Raw genomic sequence first — 19469 nt, 5'->3', positions numbered from 1 at the left:
TTTCATTATTTTTATATCTGTTATGGTGATCTATGATCAGTGATCTTTGATATTACTGTTGTAATTGTTTTCGGGCACTACAAACCACACCCAAAATATCAACATTAACAGGAGTTTGGAAGAAGTTGATTCCAGCCCTCATGGATGATTTTGAAGGGGTCAAGACTTCAGTGGAGGAAGTAGCTGCAGATGTAGAAACAGCAAGAGAACTAGAATTAGAAGTGGAGCCTGAAGATGTGGCTGAATTGCTGCAATCTCATGATAAAACTTTAACAGATGAGCAGTTGCTTCTTATGGATGAGCAAAGAAAGTGGTTTCTTGAAATGACAACAAAGGATTTAGAATATTACATGAACTTAGTTGATAAAGCAGTGGTCAGGTTTGAGAGGATTGACTTCAATTTTGAAAGAAGTTCTACTGTGGGTAAAATGCTGTCAAACAGCATCGCATGCTACAGAGAAATCTTTCGTGAAGAGTCAATCGACGTGGCATATTTCATCGTTGTTTTATTTTAAGAAATTGCCATAGCCACCCCATCCTTCAGCAACCAGCACCCTGCTCAGTCAGCAGCTATCGACATCAAGGCAAAACCCTCCACCAGCGAAAAGATTACAACTCGCTAAAGTCTCAGATGATGACTAGCATTTTTTAGCAATAAAGATTTTTTTTAATTAAGGTATATACTTTTTTTTTTTAGACATAATGCCATTTCACACTTAACAGACTACAGTAGAGTGTAAACATAACTTTTATATCCACTGGGAAACCAAAAAATTCATGTGACTCTCTTTATTGCAATATTTACTTTATTGTGGTGGTCCAGAACCAAGCCCATAATATCTCTGAGATATGCCTGTATTGCATTGGACAAATCTGCTACAAAAGACCCTATCGCTTGAGGACTAAGGTGGACCTGACCCAAGCCATGGTATTGTTAATCACCTCCTCTGCATGTGAATGCTGGACAATGAAGATGGAAGACCAAAGAAGAATTGATGCATTTGAATTATGGTGTTGGCAAAGAATATTGAATATACCATGGACTGCCAGAAGAATGAGTAAATCTGTCTTGGAAGAAGTACGGCAGAATACTCCTTGGAAGTGAGGATGGCAAGACTTCCTCTCCCTTACTTTGGACATGTTATCAAGAGGGACCAGTTCCTGGAGAAGGATATCATGCTTGGTTAGAAGGTCAGCGAACAAGAGCTTCCTCAACGAGTTGGACTGGCACAGTGGCTGCCACAATGGGCTCAAACACATCAACAATTGTAAGCATGGCACAGGACCAGGCATTGTTTCTTTGTTATGCATGGGGTCAGTATGAGTTGGAACCAACTCAACAGCACCTAACAACAATTATTTAAAAGAAGGAAAAAGGTCTGGTAGCTTCAGAATTCTGTACCCTCTGACACAATTTGTCTCAGAGAAAAATCACGGCTATATATAAAGTTATTGAGAAACTGTTTTAATTCCCCTGGAATTTAGATTTCTATGGTCTGTGGAGTTGGGGTGATTCACTCAGGCCATTTGCCCTTAAGTGTCTTATTCAGCCTTGAACCTTAAAGAAACTGGTTTCTTAAAGTCACCTTTAAGTCAAACAATAGCCTAGTAAGTAGCTTAGTGGAGATCGTTTTGCCTTAGGCATTGGGCTCTTTTGAATAATTATCTGTGTACAGTCAGCTTGGAGAAACAGGAACTCCAGGATCTGGCTGGAAGCTGTGTTTTAGGGTAAATTGTTATTATATAAACACTGTTCTGGCCCCTGTTTCCATAACAATGCAGATAAGATGTGGAATAAGTGTCTCTGGAGATTTTCTCATCTTCAGAACATTTAGACTATGAGAAGCTAGACTATATGAAGATGAACATGGCATCAGAATCGGAAGAAGACTCATTAACGGCCTGCCATATGCAGCAATCTTGCCTGCTGAAAGCAAAGAGGACTTGAAACACTGAGGAAGAACAAAGACTACAGCCTTCAGTATGGATTACACTTCAACATAAAAAAACCCAAAATCCTCACAACTACACCAATAAGCAACATCATGATAAACACAGAAAATACTGAAGTTGTGAAGGATTTCATTTCACATGGATCCACAATCAATGCCCATGCAAGCAGGAGCCAAAATGCATTTGGCAAGTCTGCTGCAAAAGACCTCTTTAAAGTGTTAAAAAAAAAAAAACAACGATGTCACTTTGAGGACTAAGGGGCCCCTGACCCAAGCCATGATATTTTCAACTGCCTCATATGCATGCAAAAGCTGGACGATGAATAAGGAAGACCAAAAAAGAATCAATGCCTTTGAATTATAGTGTTGGTGAAGAATATTGAATATACCATGGATTGCTAGAAGAACAAACAAATCTATCTTCGAAGAAGTACAGCCAGAATGCTCCTTAGAAGCAAGGATGGCAAAACTTTGTCTCGCTTACTTTGAACACGTAATTAGGAGGGATTGGTCTCTGGAGGAGGACATCATTCCTGGTAAAGCAGAGGGTCAGCGAAAAAAAGGAAAATCTCCAGTGAAATGCATTGACAGAGTGGCTGCAACAATAGCCTGAAACATAGCATCAATTGTGACGCTGGCACAGGACCAGGCAGTGTTTCATTCTGTTGTGCATGGGGTCTCTATGAGTCAGAACTGACTCAACAGCACCTAACAACAATAGTTGAAATGTTACCCCAATTTACAAATCATATATTAAATAAACTTCAATTTCTATTATTGGCTTAATATGACATTTATTTTAACATTATGTATCGCACACACATGTTGTACTTCTTACAGATTTATTCGTTCTTCTGGGATATACATATATATATACATACACACATATATATACAATTTATATGTATATTATTTGTGTGTTTGTGTGCGTATATATATATATATACACACACACACATAGCATATGTTTATAATACAAAAAAAATTGGACCCAACTAGCCCTTCTACTACTCCATACTGCTGTGTCAGGCACCAGTTAATCACAAAGTTGACTGAGTGGGAATGGCCCTCTCCTCTTTGTGTTACCCTCTGTGTGGTTTGTATCCCAACTTGGACAAGGTTTTGTGAAACCACTCTTTCAAGCTCTGCCTTCAACCCTTGTTCTACCTGGGAAGGTTTATGTAATGACCTCCATGCTATATTCAGAATCTCTGTCCTATCCCACCCCTTGGGTGAAACCCATCAGGTCTGTCTTCTTTTTCCCCCAGGGTTGATTCTCTCCAAGGAGAGTCTCCTGACCCATGCAAAATAAACTTCAGTTGAGCCACTACACCAGTTTTCTAGTATACCCAACTGTGCCTGAAGCCCAGTCGCCTGGCCTTAGCCCAGATTGAGCTCCCCACTGCAAATGATAATCAGCCTGACTTCTCCCTGGTGTAAGAAGGGGCCCTAAGGACATAGGGGCAGCAATTCTGGACCATCAAGCTTTCAATCCAGTTGAGGGAACACTAGGATGAGATCTACTGGACTGAGGGTTCTTCTTATAGCAGTGATGTATTGCGGCACTAAGGCTACTTGACTTTGCTACTTGTAGAACTAGATGGGAATTATTCATTATCAGGGCTTGTTTTTTGTTACTTAGTCTTGAAAACAAATGTTCATGATAACAGTAACAAGCCTTGTTAAATCTGTACAAATAATTAAGACAAACTGAATTTCACTTATGCCTAATGCTGTAGACAGAGTCAAGCTCTCTTATTTGTTAAGGAAACATAAAAAAATATTTCCCAGGAGACTGAAACTCTAGATACTAGGAACACTTAAAAAGTTATGCTAAAAATTTGAACAACTGGTTTGCAATATGGAAATGAAAATATATAAATGATGAAATTGTTAAAGGTGATGTAGCAAAGTCAATAGCTTCGCCTTAGAGAAACTATTGACATTAAGGCCTTTCTGAGCTAATGAAAGGTTCTAAGTAGTTGGATTTTAATGCTAAAAAGAAGATTTGAGATAATAGCTTCAATTATTTTTAGTCTATTTTGGAAACTCTGGTGGTGTAGTGGTTAAATGCTACGGCTGCTAACCAAAGGATCGGCAGTTCAAATCCGCCAGGCGCTCCTTGGAAACTCTATGGAACAGTTCTACTCTGTCCTATAGGGTCGCTATGAGTCGTAGTCGACTCAACGGCACTGAGTTTAGTGAGTTAGTCTCTTTTAAGTGTTTACATATTTATACAACACAAGAAGTCTAACATGTTCACCAAATCCACCACTGATTGCAATACCATTGTTATTTCCAGTTTCACAGATAATGAACTTGAAGCACAAAGAAGTTAAGCAATGGATCAAAGTCATCCAGCTGGTAAGCAATAGAGCCAGGATTTTAACTCAAGCAGTTGGGTTCTAAAGCCTGTGCTCTTTTGTACCTCACAGTAGCAGCCGCCACATATAGATATACTTTCTATGGATCATGACAGATTTAGGTTTTATGGGATGTAACATTAGAGTTTGAATCAACTACACAGCGACTGGTAGGCTGGTAGGCAGCTTCCAGGAAACCTGCTCCCCTGAACTGATTGTGAAAATACCCCATTTTGTCCTGCCCATAGATATCGCCCTCCTCAGACAGAGATGGATAGGAATTCAGGTATCCAGGGCCAAAGGAATTCATGTGATCCTTTCTGGTACAAGAGGCAAGAGCTAATATGTCACTGTCCATCCCAGCTCCTCTCAGAATGGGCCAGAGGGTAAGCGCCAACTTTCTGCCATTTCAGACCTTCCCCTCCCCCCTCCCACTCTCATGAATAAGCAAATACCAGGGTCACAGGTGACTCTGTGATTAGTCCAGACCTCTAGATACCTCACACGGATGTGTGGTTTTGTCAGTTGTTTTGTAACTGCTCCACATCTGTTTATGAAAGGAGATTCTTCCTCTTTCAGTTGTGCTCCAAAGTACAGGGCTTCCCTGTGAAACTGTCACTAGACTTTCATCTCTATACCACCAGCCACAGTTGAAATTCCCCAAGCGCTCCTGCAGGGAGTTTGCAGTTCTAAAAGGCCAGTGCTGATCATGAATTTCTTCGAAGTGTCGGGGTGCCCAGCTAATGCCAAGCAGCCAAAGGTCAAATGGAAACAGAATCCCTTAAAATCTACCTCCTAGTCTCACAATGAAGGTGCAGCCTCTGAGCTGAGAAACTAACGGCTCAAGGGCTCCACCATGAGGAAGTCAAGAAAAGGGACCTTTGGCTAAACATTTTCATCATCTGGAGCACCTGCCGCTCACAAGAAGTCAAAGGCAGGAGACAGTGAACAGGCGGCCAAAGGGGCAGCCAGGACACAGTTCTGGCCTGTTTGGCTCAGAAGGGGTCTTGGCACGGTGCCTCCCCCAGATCCTCTTTGGCTTCACCCAGCCCCAGGTAAGGCAGGTGCCCACAGCAGCCTCCTTTGGCTTCTTCGAGGGTCCTTGCAGATCAAGTGAGGGCTGCTGCTGTCTCTGAGCGCTACCTTGGTAGCAGCTGGCAAGATGCTGAAGCTATTCTTCCCTTTTGGAGGATTAGATGGAATTAAAAAATTAGCTTTCCTGAATTCTCCCTTTAGCCCTGCCCACCAAACCCCCCACTGACTGCAACAAGAGCTGCCTGCCAGCTGCTAGCAGGATGCAACAGTGTAGGGATCTCACCTCCACTGGCTTCTCTTCTAGAGTCTGAGCCACACCTGCAGCTGCTGGCTCTCACCACCCCCACCCTGGCCATGCAGCCCTTTGAGGTGCATGGGGACCCACTGCCCTTGGGTCTGGGACTCTACCCATCAGAGCTGCAGTGATGTCTTGATTGGGGGATTCTTGGGAAAGTGTGAGCTTTGGTATCAAGCAGAACTGGGTGTTAGAATTCTGGCTCTACCTGTGTCAGTTTAGGCCAGGAGTATGACCTTTCAGAGAAACATCTAGAAAACAGGGAAATAATATTTTATTTACTTGCTTATTATATGTCTACTGAAAAACTGACGCATTCCAATTGTGGTGTTGGCAAAGAATATCGAATATACCATGGACTGCCAGAAGAACAAACAAGTCAGTCTTGAAGGACGTATAACCAGAATGCTCCTTATAAGCAAGGATGGCGAGGCTTGAGCACATCATCAGGAAAGACCAACTGCTAGAAAAGAATACTGTGTTTGGTAGAGGGTCAGCAAAAAAGAGGGAAAGCTCGGTGAGATGGATTAACACAATAGCTCCAACAATGGGCTCGAACATATCAATGGTTCTGAGGATGGAGCAGGATTAGGCAATATTTTTTTGTTGCACATAAGGTAGCTATGAGTTTGAACTGACTTAAAGGTAACTAACACCACCACCCTCTATGCCCTATGAGGGTATATGTCATGTCTGTCTTGTTCATAGTTTTATCTTCAGCACCTAGCACAGTGCCTGACACTTAGGAGGCACTCAATAAATATCTGTGGGGGGACCAAATAAAATCCAAATCCACTGCCATGACTCATAGTGACCCTATAAGACAGAGCAGAACTGCCCCATACAGTTTTCAAGGCTGTAAATCTTTACAGAAGTAGACTGGTGTACCTTTCGAAGTACGGCTGGTGGGTTCAAACTGCTGACCTTTTGGTTAGCAGCCAAGCGCTTTAGACACTGTGCTACCAGGGTTCCATTTGTGGAGAAAAGAAGAGAAAAATAACTTCCCAATAGTACTGTTATAAGCATTAAATGGGATAATATATATAAAACATGTGGGACATATGTGCTCAGTAAATGATGGTTTCTAGCTACCGGCTTATTCTGATTGCATGACAGCATGATTCAACTAATTATGAGTGTCATCTCATTCATTCATTCGTTTAGGAAATACTTGTTGAGCATCTACTACATGCCACTCATGACAACACAAATGTAAAGAGCATGGTCCCAATCTTAAAGTGGCTCAGTTACAATTTCGATACAGAAAGATGTATGCCCCAATGGTGGCAAGTATAGAGAGCTATGAGTACACAGAGAAAGGGACCCTTTCAAAAGATGAGTAAGGGCTAGCTAGTAAAGAAGGCAGGAGCCAGGGAAAAAATCTGAAAGGGAAAAAAACTTTGTGTTAAACTTTTATAACCCATTGACAAAGCTGAGTCCCTGGCAATGAGTAGATGATTAATTTTTGCCACATACAGGAAGATATGCTTGGAATAGATTTTTATTCAGAGATATGAAGGCTGGTTGTATCTGATGCTGCCTTCAGCTGCTTAGACTCTGACCCTTTTAGAACTGTGTGAAGGACAGTCCAAGTCCTCTGAAATCGTAGGCTTTGAACTCGAAGATCTAAACCAGCAGAAGGCAGAAATTAGAGGCAGGTGCTGCCTTATGTTCTGGAATTTAAACCATCTGAGGCAAGCTTGTCTTTATTTGCCACCATTTTCTTATCCTGAGTCTAGGCAGAACTTCTTAGGAAACTCCAACCTGGACAGCTTTTAACATTTAAGTTTTGACATTTTATATATGGTCTAAGGTTTCCAAAATTTGTCATATGCAACACTGTCAGGATTTGTCTTTCTGAGTTCTACCTCATACTTTTATTTAAATTGGATCACTTTTTACTTAAAGAAACATTTCCAAAGAGTTTTATTTCCTGAATGTGATTAGGAAACTAGTGTCAGCTACCCATATAGTTCTGACATCCGAAAACACCAGTTACTGCCACTACAGGCAGGCCCCAGCAGACAGACCCTCTCCATTCCCTCCATGAAGCAATCCTCCCACACAATTCTCAGCAAACCTTGGGGCAGGATCTTGTGGAATACAGAGGAAGCTCTAAATTGGCACCTGCCTGTGGATTGTGTTATGGAGGGTATGGACATCAAGGGAATCACATCCTACCGAAAATCTGCTTGAATGCCACCAACAGTAAGAATGCCACACTCTGGGAAAGTGAGGTGTACTCAGTGAAAAGATGATGGGATCTAGAGCCTTGACAACTGGGTTGGAATCCTGCCTCTGACATTTTCTAGCTGTGTGGCCTTTAGCAAGCAACTTCTCTGAGCCTCTGCTCCCTTATCAATAATGTTACTATGATCACACAGCAATTCCTCAGAAAATTAATGAACTACTGAAATGATCGTAATTATGACTGCAACGTCTTTGTTCACTGTGAAGTAAAACCAAAAACCCATTGTCTTCAAATTGATCCCAACTCATAGTGACCCCATAGGACAGAGTAGAACTGCCCCCATAGGGTTTCCAAGGAGCAGCTGGTAGACTTGAACTGCCAACCTTTTAGTTAGCAGCTGAGCTCTTAACCACTGCATCACCACGGCTGTGAAGTATACACACATATTTATTATTTTACAGAGAAGTAATTTTTGAAGGAGCCCTGGTGGCACAACAGTTAAATGCTCAGCTACTAACCAAAAAGTTGACACCCGAACCCATCTAGCAGCTCCATGGGAGAAAGACCTGGCAATCTGCTCCCGTAAAGATTACAGCCTGGGAAACTCCATGGGGTAGTTCTACTCTGTTACATGGGGATTGCTATGAGTCGAAATCAACTCGACAGCCCCTAACAACAACAATTTTCAACATACACTGAAGCACACATTTTTATCTCAGAACACAGCTTGGACACCATCATTAATGTTAAGGGAATATCAAAAACACAGTCCTGTTCTCAGGTAAACTGGAGAATGCTTCTTACTCCCTGGTTGTTCATGATGTCTAAACATCCTAACCCTGAAAAATAAACAGAGAGCAGAAGATGTGGTAGTGGGAGTTGGCGCAGGGTACAGAAAGCCCAAATGTACAATGAGAGTTATCCTGCCTAAACAAGTCACCAAGAAAGGTTACATAAAACACGAAACAGAAAGAACACCTGTTTTTCCATCTCAGAATGGTTCTTCACTGCCCCTCCCACCACACCTCGACTCAGCCAGTTTTAGTAAGTCAGCACCACTCCATACATCTATGCTTACCTCATCATTGTTCCCATAATGCTCCGTGTGTCCTCCCTTCCAAATCTTTGCACTGGTCCTCAGTGACCGCTTCTCCAAAATCAATCTGCTCCTTCATCCCTCTACCACCTTATGTTGTCTGAAAAGGGGCATTCCTCTGGGAACCCTTCTTCCCATGCAGCCCTCTCAAATGAAGCTTTTATTTTCACATAAACTGTTGGACCTCCAGCTACATAAAGGAAAGCAGGGTTGGGGGACCTCTTTGATCCCACCTCTTTGTTACCTTCATACCATCGGTCCTCCACTCTTGTAATAACCCTACTTTTTTGAGACTTAGAACTCAACTATTTTTTTTTTTTTTTTTATACCTGTCCCTCCTAATCTTCACTTTGACCTCTGGTCAATACCTCTCATTCACCTGTGCTTTTGATCCTTTACCCCCATTAGGAGCCTTACTTTCTCACACTCTTGCTTTCATCTTTGCCAAAACGTTGAGTCTGTTCATAGCTGCTGCTGGAGACTAGTGGCTTTTTCTCTTCTGCCTTCCAAAACTCTTGTGTATGCTTCTCAATAGTAGAATCTAAACTGGAACCGTGCTGGCAAGGGGTCTGGAGAGGATAGTTTGCAGACTTCTAGACTGCAATATAGGGAAATGTTTAAAAGGCAGGCTTGGTACTGAGTATCAACAAAAATACTCATCACATTCAGCATTTTAGAAAATAGTGTCACCAAAAACAATGCTACTCTTATTTCAGTTGCCAGTACAGCACGACTGAAAGTCTACATTATAGCTGTCCCATTCATTGTAATTCTACTTGTGAGAGCAAGTATCAGACTACTTCATTAAATATTCCAGTAAAGTTGTGTACCACCACGAGTCTGTCAGTTTGTCATACTGTGGCAGCTTGCGTGTTGCTGTGATGCTGGAAGCTACGCTACCAGTATTTCAAACAGCAGCAGGGTCACCCATGATGGACAGATTTCAGTGAAGCTTCCGGACTAAGACAAACTAGGAAGAAGGACCTAGCAGTCTACATCTGAAGAAATCGATCAGTGAAAACCTTACGAATAGCAGCGGAACATTGTCTGATATAGTGCCAGAAGGTGAGCCCCGCAGGCAGGAAGGCACTCAAAACAGTACTGGGGAAGAGTTGCCTCCTCAAAGTGGAGTTGACCTTAATGATGCAGATGGAGTAAAACTTTCCAGACTTTGTCTCACGTACTTTGGACATGTTATCACGAGGGACCAGTCCCTGAAGAAGGACATCATCCTTTGTAAGTTAAAGAGTCAGCGAAAAAGAGGAAGATCCTCAACTAGATGGATTGACACAGTGGTTGCAACAATGGGCTCAAACACAGAAAACATGGTGAGGATGGTAAGGGACGGGGCAGTGTTTCATTTTATTGTACACAGGGTCACTATGAGTCGGAACCGACTCCTTAGCACCTAACAATAATAAAGTTGTATACAAGCATTTACATATTGAAACGCATATATTTCTTAATATTACAATTAAGGAAATACACTCATCCTTTTGAAATTATATGCATAGGCAAGTTAAACGTAACTTATGAATATAACATATATCTATGAATTTCATTTCAGGATGACAAAATGGATATTACAGAATATTTGTTAAGAAAGGAGGCACCAAGTCTTGTGCTGGGCAATAGCCTGTTTGTTCTCAGATCCATTCCTTGCTTTTCCCCTACCTGGCTTTCTATCACAAGGAACTGCATCTCCCAGGCTCCCTTGCCACCTGAGTTCTAGGTAGCTTGGGGTCAATGGGGGTATATCAACAGATTACAGGGTAGCAATGGGCAAAAGCCAGAATGTTTCTGCTTGCCTCTCCCCCACAATTCCCTTTGGCCCCCTGGCAGCAGCAGCTGTGTCTTCCCTATGATTGTCATTCCTGCCAGATTGCCCCAACTTCTGGACTCTGCTAACATTACTTATTCCCATTGTCCATTCCCTAGGGCTGTTAATGGTTTCTTGTAACTAATTTCTGAGTTCTCTTTGGTGTCTCTTCTTCTCTACCACCTATGTTCATAGTTCCTTTTATTAAAATCCCTTATCTAGAGAAGTTTGTTTTCCTGAGTGGATAGTTACTAATCCAGCTCTGATGGGGTTGATAAACATGACTCTAGACAATGTTAGGAGCCTCTGTGTTAACTCTCAAAAAACCAGGTGTTTTAAACACCTCATATAGTTTATAATTATATACTCATGTGTGTGATTCTTTGATTATATCCCATCAGACCAAAGCAGGGACAATCATTTTGCTCATGTAGTATAATGTCTGGACATAGTTGCCACTCAAATAAAATTTGTTAAATCAAGGAATAAACGAATTACATATTTTGGGGACTATAACTTGAAATACTTTGTAAATACTCCCTTTATCAAACCCTCCATTGAATTATACTAATTGAGTTGGGCCCCTGACTGATACACACACAAATGCCCTGATAGTTTTCGGTCACTTTATCTTTTTGCTTCTAGGAACGAATTTCTGTTTTAATTAGGATTCTTTTGGTTGCAAATCAAGGGACCTGACCTGAACTATCTTAAGCAAAAAGTGGGCACTTATTGCCCTGATAATTAACTGGCACAAGTAGGGATACATTTGGGCCTCAGGAGAGTTTAGAACTAGGTCTTTTTCTCTCACTTTGTCATTAGAATAAAAGGTTCCTCTTCCTTTAGTTTCAATGAGAAAAACCCTTGGCAAGGACTCTGGCCCAGCCTGGATTACATGCCTCTCTGTGCCCAGATAGATGAAGTTACTAGTATTGGCAGCCTCATGAAAAACATATAATTGGAATGGGAGCAGCAGTTACCAGAAGTAAATGGCAAGTAAATGAAGGGAGGACAAACAGATATTCTCCTCAAATACTCTGATAGTAATAACTCCACAGAGCAGAAATGACCTTTGTGTCATGAATTCTACTGCCAAGTTCTTAGGTTCTAGATTTGGGGCTTCTATATTAATTTTTTCCTACTGACTATGAGAATGTCCCTCACGTGTTTACAATCCACAAAGAAACATCACGAGTACGTATTTATCTGTACATACAAATAGATAATAGCAGCGGCTCTGTGGGGGAAAGATGTGGTAGTCTGCTTCCATAAAGATTTATACTCTTGGAAACCCTTTGGGGTCACTATGTGTCAGAACTGACTCGATGGCAATGGGTTGATTAGGGCAGCCCCTGAACTTACTCAAAAAGAACATATACAACATGATGTAGTTATGATACAGTTTATTTCAACATATTAAACAAAAACAAAAAAGGATCTCTTTCTTTGGAGAAAGAAAACCCTGAATTCTATATATGCAAGGTTGGCTTGATTGACCACGCATATTTTAGCAAAAAATGTTAAGGTACACTACACCTGGTAAAGCTTTCTATGTACACACTAGATACTAAATAACTTGGCTAAATAATTAGACATTTGGAAAAATCAAAACATACTTGTTAAACATAGTCAAATGCATAAGAATATTATAGGCTTAATCAGAAAGTCTTTGAATTGTTATATTTTTATCTGTAGGAAAAAAATCATTCATCTCTCTTCCATTTCCACGTATATTTTCTTTACCAGAATTAAGCCAAGAATTTGGAGGATCAAATCCTTTCCTTCCTAAAACCTCAGAAATATCAGAATCTCCTTCTAACATGAAGCTGTCTAAAGAGAAGGAGACCATTTAAAGAGTGGGAAAAAGGAAGACATACAGGTTTCACTTCCGTTCCACTCATTCAGCTTCTGCTGTGGGTGGTTTCCTGAGTCAGTTACCAATTCACTCAACTTAGTTCAAAAACACTGCACACAGTGATAATTTGGCTTTTACAAAGCCCATCAGAAGTCTTCTTTATCATTAAAAATCAGTTAGTGGATGAAAATTAACTCAATACAGAACAAAAAGCTAAATGTAAGAACAAAAAACCATAAAACTCCTAAAAGAAAATACAGGGGTATCACTTTGGGACCTAGTTTTTAACTACGGATTCTTATATACGACACCAAAAGCACAAGACAAAGTAGATAAACTGGACTTCAACAACATCAGAAGCTTTTGTTTAACAAAGGACTTTAACAACAAATTGAAGAGGCAACCTACAGATTGGGAGAAAATTTTAGGGAACCATATATTGGATAAGGGTTTAATATCTAAAATATACAAAGAACTCCTACACTTAACAACAAAAAGACAAACAACCTAATCAAATAAAGGGCAAAGGATCTGAACAGACATTTTGCCAGAGAAGAAATACAAACAGCTAACAGGCACATGAAAAGATGCTCACCATCATCAGCATTAGGAAGATGCAAATCAAAACCACAATGATATACCACTTCACCCCCACTATGATAAAATAACAAGTGTTAACAACAATGTAGAGAAATTAGAACACTTACCCATTAGTGTTCTGGAAAACAGTTTGGCAGTTCTTCAAAAAGTTAAGCACAGAACTAGTAAAAAAAACAAACCCTGCCGTCAAGTCAATTCCAACTCACAGTTACACCATAGGACAGAACAGAACTGCCCCACAGGGTTTCCAAGGACAGGCTAGTGGATTTGAACTGCCAACCTTTATGGTTAGCAGCTAAGCTCTTAACCGCTGTACCACCAAGGCTCCTAGAACTACCATAATATGACCCAGTAATTCTACTCCTTGAAAGGAGCCACACAAACAGGCATGTGCACAGCAACGTTCATTGTAATACTATTCACAATTACCAAAAGGTGGAAATAACCTAAATGTTCATGAACAGATGAATGGTTTTGAAAATGTAGTATATACATACAACGGAATATTATTCAGCCACAAGAGGAGTGAAGTCCTGATACATGTTACAACATGCTGAGTGAAGTAAGTCAATCACGAAAGGGCAAATGTATGATTTCACTCATATGAAATAGCTAGAACAGGCAAATGTATAGACATCAAAGTTAATGAGTGGTTTCCAGGGGCACGAGGGAGGGGGAAAGGATTCATTGTTTAGGAAGCATTGAGTTTTTGTTTATGGTGATGGAAATTTGGCAATGCACATTGGTGATGGTTGCACAACATGATTAGTATATTGATGTCATTAAATTGTACATGTGAAAAATGTTAATTGGCAAAAGTTGTGTTATATATACTTTCACACAAAAAAATCAGTTAATGACATTTAACCCTTATTTTAATATATACAACTGAAATTTTGGAATTGCATGACAGCAATGCTAGCTAGCATATTTAAGTGTAAGATATAAAATTCCAGTTAAATAATTTCCTTTAAATATGAAATTGATACATTTTTCTCAATAATCATTTTTTCATGAACAAATGAAAAATAAAATGTCAGAAGCAGTAGAAACATTTGCATGTTCCAAAACGAAACTTCTATAATAATTTCATGTATCAAGACATAATTGGGGTAAGCTTATATTTTAAGAATAACTGTAATTATTATATATATCTGAACAGCAAAACCCAGTCCTGTCTGAAAGCCCTAGACCAAATTGCCTTCCCAAGTTCCTCCAGGCCATGACTTTATGTCTACAATGAAACATTTTAAATAAACACATCATAGAACTACACTTCTATCCCCAAATAATGAACTTAACTTTAACTACCATAACAATGATTTAAATATGTGTGCTGTAAAAAGAAAAACACAGATGTAAACATACTCTCAATTTTTTTCTTAACCTGCAAGAGGATTAAAAACAGATTCTACAACCTGTTGATAACACTGAACATAATAAATAAACATAAGCAACTTGGAGACTTGAAAAAGAGTATAGAATATCAAATGTAGTAAGTCAGTGTATTAAAAATCCAGTATTTCACTGTGAAGACATCTTCACCTGAATATGGTATTTTTACGCAAATAATGCACATCTTCTGTGTTTACCTCCTGCAAGGTATTTTCATCTGTAAATAACAGATGCTCTCTAAAAATCATAAGGCTGTTGTGTGGATCAAATGAGATGATGTAAAAATACTTGGCGAACTTCAAAGCACTGTACAAATAAATGGTATTATCATAGACCAAAATACCTCAAGTTTATATTCTAACAAAGTTACAGCCTGTTCCTTTTCCATTCACTTGAGAACTCCTCCAATTTTAATCAATTAGAGACAGATATGAACTGGAGCAAAACTTTATACAAAAAGAAAATCTCTAAATTTTAGCTTCCAGAATTTTTATACCATTTGCACTGAGTGGGAAGCTACACTGATTGAGGGGGCTCAAACTACCTCTTGACACTTCCTAAAGATAAAGGGGGGCAGACTTCTCAAGATCTTGGTTCCTGGCCTTTCCTCATTCTCCTATGGAAACACTTCCATCTTCCTCACCATACGCTACTGTAGCACACCTAGTTTCATTAAAAGAACTGTATGTTGTAACAGTATAAAAGAGTTTTAAGCATACAAAGAAGCCACTGAAGTCAATCACAGGTAAGTTACTACCGAGTAACACCCAGTGCCGTTGAGTCGATTCTGATTCACAGCAACCCTATAGGACAGAGTAGAACTGCCCCGTAGAGTTTCCAAGGAGTGCCTGGCAGATTCAAACTGCCGACCCTTTGGTTAGTAACTGTAGCACTTAACCACTACGCAACCTAGCTTGAAACAAATTTGAAATGGTTCAATAATCCCTATCAGCTTCTTCCTTTCTTAGACCACAAACCGTTCCTCTACATGTAAATGGTTCTAAAAACCCCATTTAAAAAAATGGTTCTACAGGGGGAAAAAAAACCCAAAAACCTCATTGCCATTGAGTCAATTTCAACTCATATTGACCCTATACAACAGAGTAGAGCTACTCCCATAGGGTTTCTAAGGCTGTAAATCTTTAGAGAAGCAGACTGCCACATTTTTCTCCTTCAGCACAGCTGGTGGGTTGAACTGCCAACCTTTCAGTTAGCAGCCAAGTGCTTTAATCACTGTACCACCAGAGCTCCTGTAAATGGTTCTAGGCCATAGGGCCAGCTTTTTCCAAATTGTGTCCTGAGATGTCAACAGGTGAAAACAGAACGGTGTTAAATAAGTTTGGAAAATGCAGGGTGAAAATAGTTTATGTATTCAGCCCTCGGTTTCAGCTCTGCCTTCCAGGCATACTGTGATGGCAATTCTGCTTCCTCGGCTTTGGGTGGCCCCACTGTCCTAGTTCATCTGAGTGGCAACCTCCCACTCTCGATCTTGGCAGGCCCCGTTCTTCTGCCACTTGGGTATGGCAGTCCCACCCCCTCAGCTTTGGACGGTGGCCCCATTCCCCTGGCACACCTTAACGGCAGCCCTACACTCTGTAACCGAGTTGGCAAAGATCTCTTTGAAACTCAGGAAGCTGGGCCCCACCCTTTAAGATCCAGGAGACCTCGGCCCCACCCTTTGAAGCCATAAAGGACCTGCTTCCCGTGATCCTTCCAACAGTTTTGCTGATCTCTGGGTTGCTACAGGGATGTTCCTTTTCTTTTCTTGGACAAGAGATGTAACTCCTTTGGCCTGTTTCCCTCCTGTTAGAATTCCAAGAGGCAGACGGTGTTCTCTCCTTTCATTCTTTCTCTGTCCCCTTCAGTCTAAGCTGATGGGTTTTCTGCTGTAGTAGCTGGTTAGATCCATCAGTCACAGGCTTAGTATCTTTAATAAAAGGTTGTGTAGCCACATCCTTGGTGAACATTCTAAGACACGTGTCCTTAGTTTGTACAACAGAATTTTCCAAATCTGTTTTAAGTTTTGTTCATCTTGCACAGTTCATTTTTTAAGTCTATCTCTTTCTTGCATTTTATTATACGCAACAAGGAGAAATCACGCAGCCCCTTTAATGTCTTGCTTAGAAATCTCCTCAGCTAAAAATCCAAGTTTGTCACTTACAAGTTTTACCCTCCACCAAACACCTGAACATAATTCAGACACGTTCTTTGCCAGGGCATAAAAAGCATCACCCTTCTTCCATGGTCCAATAACATGTTCATGATTTTCTTTTAAAGCCTCACAAGATGCACGTACAGCATCCACATTTCTAGCAACATTCTGTTGCTGGTGCCATATGTATTCCCTAAGACAACAGAGACTTTCTTTATGGCTCTTCTCACTCCTTCTGAGCCCTCACCAGAATTGCCTTTGATGTCCATGATTCTACCAGCAGTCCCTTCAAGGAAGTCTAGGCTTTTACTGTTAGGCACCTTAAAACTCTTCCAGCCTCCACCCACTACCCAATTCCAAAACCACTTCCATATTTTAGCTATCTGTTAGAGCAGCACCCCACTATTTCAGTACCAAATTCTGTCTTAGTTATCTAGTGCTGCTATAACAGAAATACCACAAGTGGATGGTTTTAACAAATTTATTCTTTCACAGTTTAGGAGGCTAAAAGTCCGAATCCAGGGTGCCAGGTCTAAGGGAAGGATTTTTCTCTCTGTCGGCTCTGGGGAAAGGTCTTTGTCTCTTTTCAACATCTGTGGGACCAGTGTTCCTTGGAGATCTCCACATGTCTTGGCATCAATCTTCTCCTGGGTCTAGGAGTTTCTCATCACAGGGATCCCAAGTCCAAAGGACGTGCTCTGCTTCCAGCTCTTCTTTCTTGGTGGTAGTGGGGACCCTCTCCTCCCTCTCTACTTGCTTCTCTCTCCTTTTATCTCTTGTAAGATAAAAAGTGTGACTCCAGCAAGAATGTGACTTAAGGGTATGACTGAAGTCACACCCTCTTGTAAGGCTGTGATTCAAGAAATACCCCTATACTAAGCCTGCCTTATTAACATATAGAGGGTAGGATTTACAGAACTTAATTTCATCAGATCACAAAATGGAGGTCAACCACACAATACTGGGAATCATGGCCTAGCCAAGTTGACACATATTTTGGGGGGACACATTCAATCTATGACAGTTACGTTTTTAGTTTCCAAGGGAGCAGAATCATTCTGCTTGCCAGGTCAACTACCATGATAACCTCCTGGATTCTACTCCATAAGCGTTGTTCCCAAAGCAACTGAGAACTAAATTCCCTTTATTACATACTGAGGAATTCAAAAAAGTTATTCTCATGTAAATGAGAATCATCATCTTCCTAAGGAAATCCCTGTGTTCTTCCCCAAAACATTAAAAACACAAAGATCTAATTCTAGATATCACAATTACTTTAAGGAGGTAGGAACATTTTATTGTACCACCACTGCAATTAACACTATTTATAACAATAAAATAATAATAATTAGTAGTAGAAGTGGTAGTAACAGTAATAACAGGCTATGCATTTATTTTACACCTTAATCCTCATATCCACTCTATGAAATAGGACCTATTATTATACCCATTTTAAAGATAAGTACACAGAGGTTTTGAGAGATTAACGTATTTGCCATGGGTCTTACAAAGCAGTAAGTGCAGAACCTCAAACTCACATCTGACCCTCACCCCATGCTCTTAACCACTACACAATGCCCTCTTATATTTTAGTGATAAAACAAAAGCATTTAGGTTATATACTCGTTGTTAAACAGAAAAATTAGAGTGTATTTATATAAATCCAACTTGATTGAAATTTGGTTTTGGATTTCCTTTTGACCAAACCCCTATTCCTTTAAAGGAGATAGGTTAGGTAGAAAAAAAAATATACAAATGACAGGTTTAGATAAGGCAGTGTTTTAAAAATCTGCATCCAAGGTGAAGACGTTATCTGTGGTTTCTGCCATAACCGCAAAACGCTGATACTCTGAAACTCGTTTTTCAAAGAAATTTGTTTTCCCTTCTAAAGAAATGTTTTCCATAAAATCAAAGGGATTTTCTGCCTGGAAAACCTGAAAAGAAAAAGAAATGTTATTACACATTCTGAAGAACCCAAATTATATCCCACAAAAAGGGAGGTGATCTTGAGGTACTGCCCAGAAGACCGGTCGATTTAGCACTCAAGACTGAGACTCTAGGATGACTGAGATCACATGCTAACTTTCCAAAGAAACCATACTAGCATATCAAGCAGTCTAAAAAGTAGGGGAGGAAAAAAAAGAGTATGGATTACAACAGATTATTGTGTGTTTCGCTTGCTTTGGACATGTCATCAGGAAGGATCAATTGCTGGAGCAGGACATCATGTTTGGTGAAGTGGATGGCCAGTGAGGGCAAAGAAGACCCTTGAGGAGATGGGTTGGCATAATAGCTGCAGTGATGGACTTGAACATGCCAGCAATCATGAGGATAATGCAGGACTGGGCAATGTTTTGTTCTGTTGTACATAAGGTCTCCGTGAATTGCAGTCAACTCAATTGCAGCTAGCTAGTTAGCTAGCTAGCTAGCTATCTACCTTTACAAAACCAAAAAATCAAACCTGTTGCCATTGAGTTGATTCCAACTTATAGCAACTCTAAAGGACAGAGCAGAAGTGCCCCATAGGGTTTCCAACGAGCAAATGGTGGATTCAAACTGCCGACCTTTTGGTTAGCAATCGTAGCTCTTAACCACTGTGCCACCAGGGCTCTCTCTCTCTCTCTCTCTATATATATAAACTACTGCAAAATGCTAAATTGCAAACAATGTGCTGTGGTCCTTAGTTTGTAAGAGAACAGATAATCAATAAATTGGC

General features: G+C 40.4%; 1 protein-coding gene across 1 annotated transcript in view; it reads right to left on the bottom strand.

Moving 5' to 3' along the window:
* Positions 1 to 9262: 9262 nt before the first annotated feature.
* RRM2B (ribonucleotide reductase regulatory TP53 inducible subunit M2B) overlaps positions 9263 to 19469 on the bottom strand; it is a 40824-nt gene continuing 30617 nt past the window's right edge. The window contains exon 9 of the mRNA XM_049853821.1: positions 9263 to 18687. Within this exon, the coding sequence (XP_049709778.1) occupies positions 18535 to 18687 (153 nt within the window). The 3' untranslated portion in view covers positions 9263 to 18534. The remainder of the gene's footprint in view (positions 18688 to 19469) is intronic.

The sequence above is a fragment of the Elephas maximus genome, chromosome 15, assembly GCF_024166365.1.
Source record: "Elephas maximus indicus isolate mEleMax1 chromosome 15, mEleMax1 primary haplotype, whole genome shotgun sequence".
NCBI classification, from domain to species: domain Eukaryota; kingdom Metazoa; phylum Chordata; class Mammalia; order Proboscidea; family Elephantidae; genus Elephas; species Elephas maximus.
This window is presented reverse-complemented; position numbering and strand designations above follow the sequence as displayed.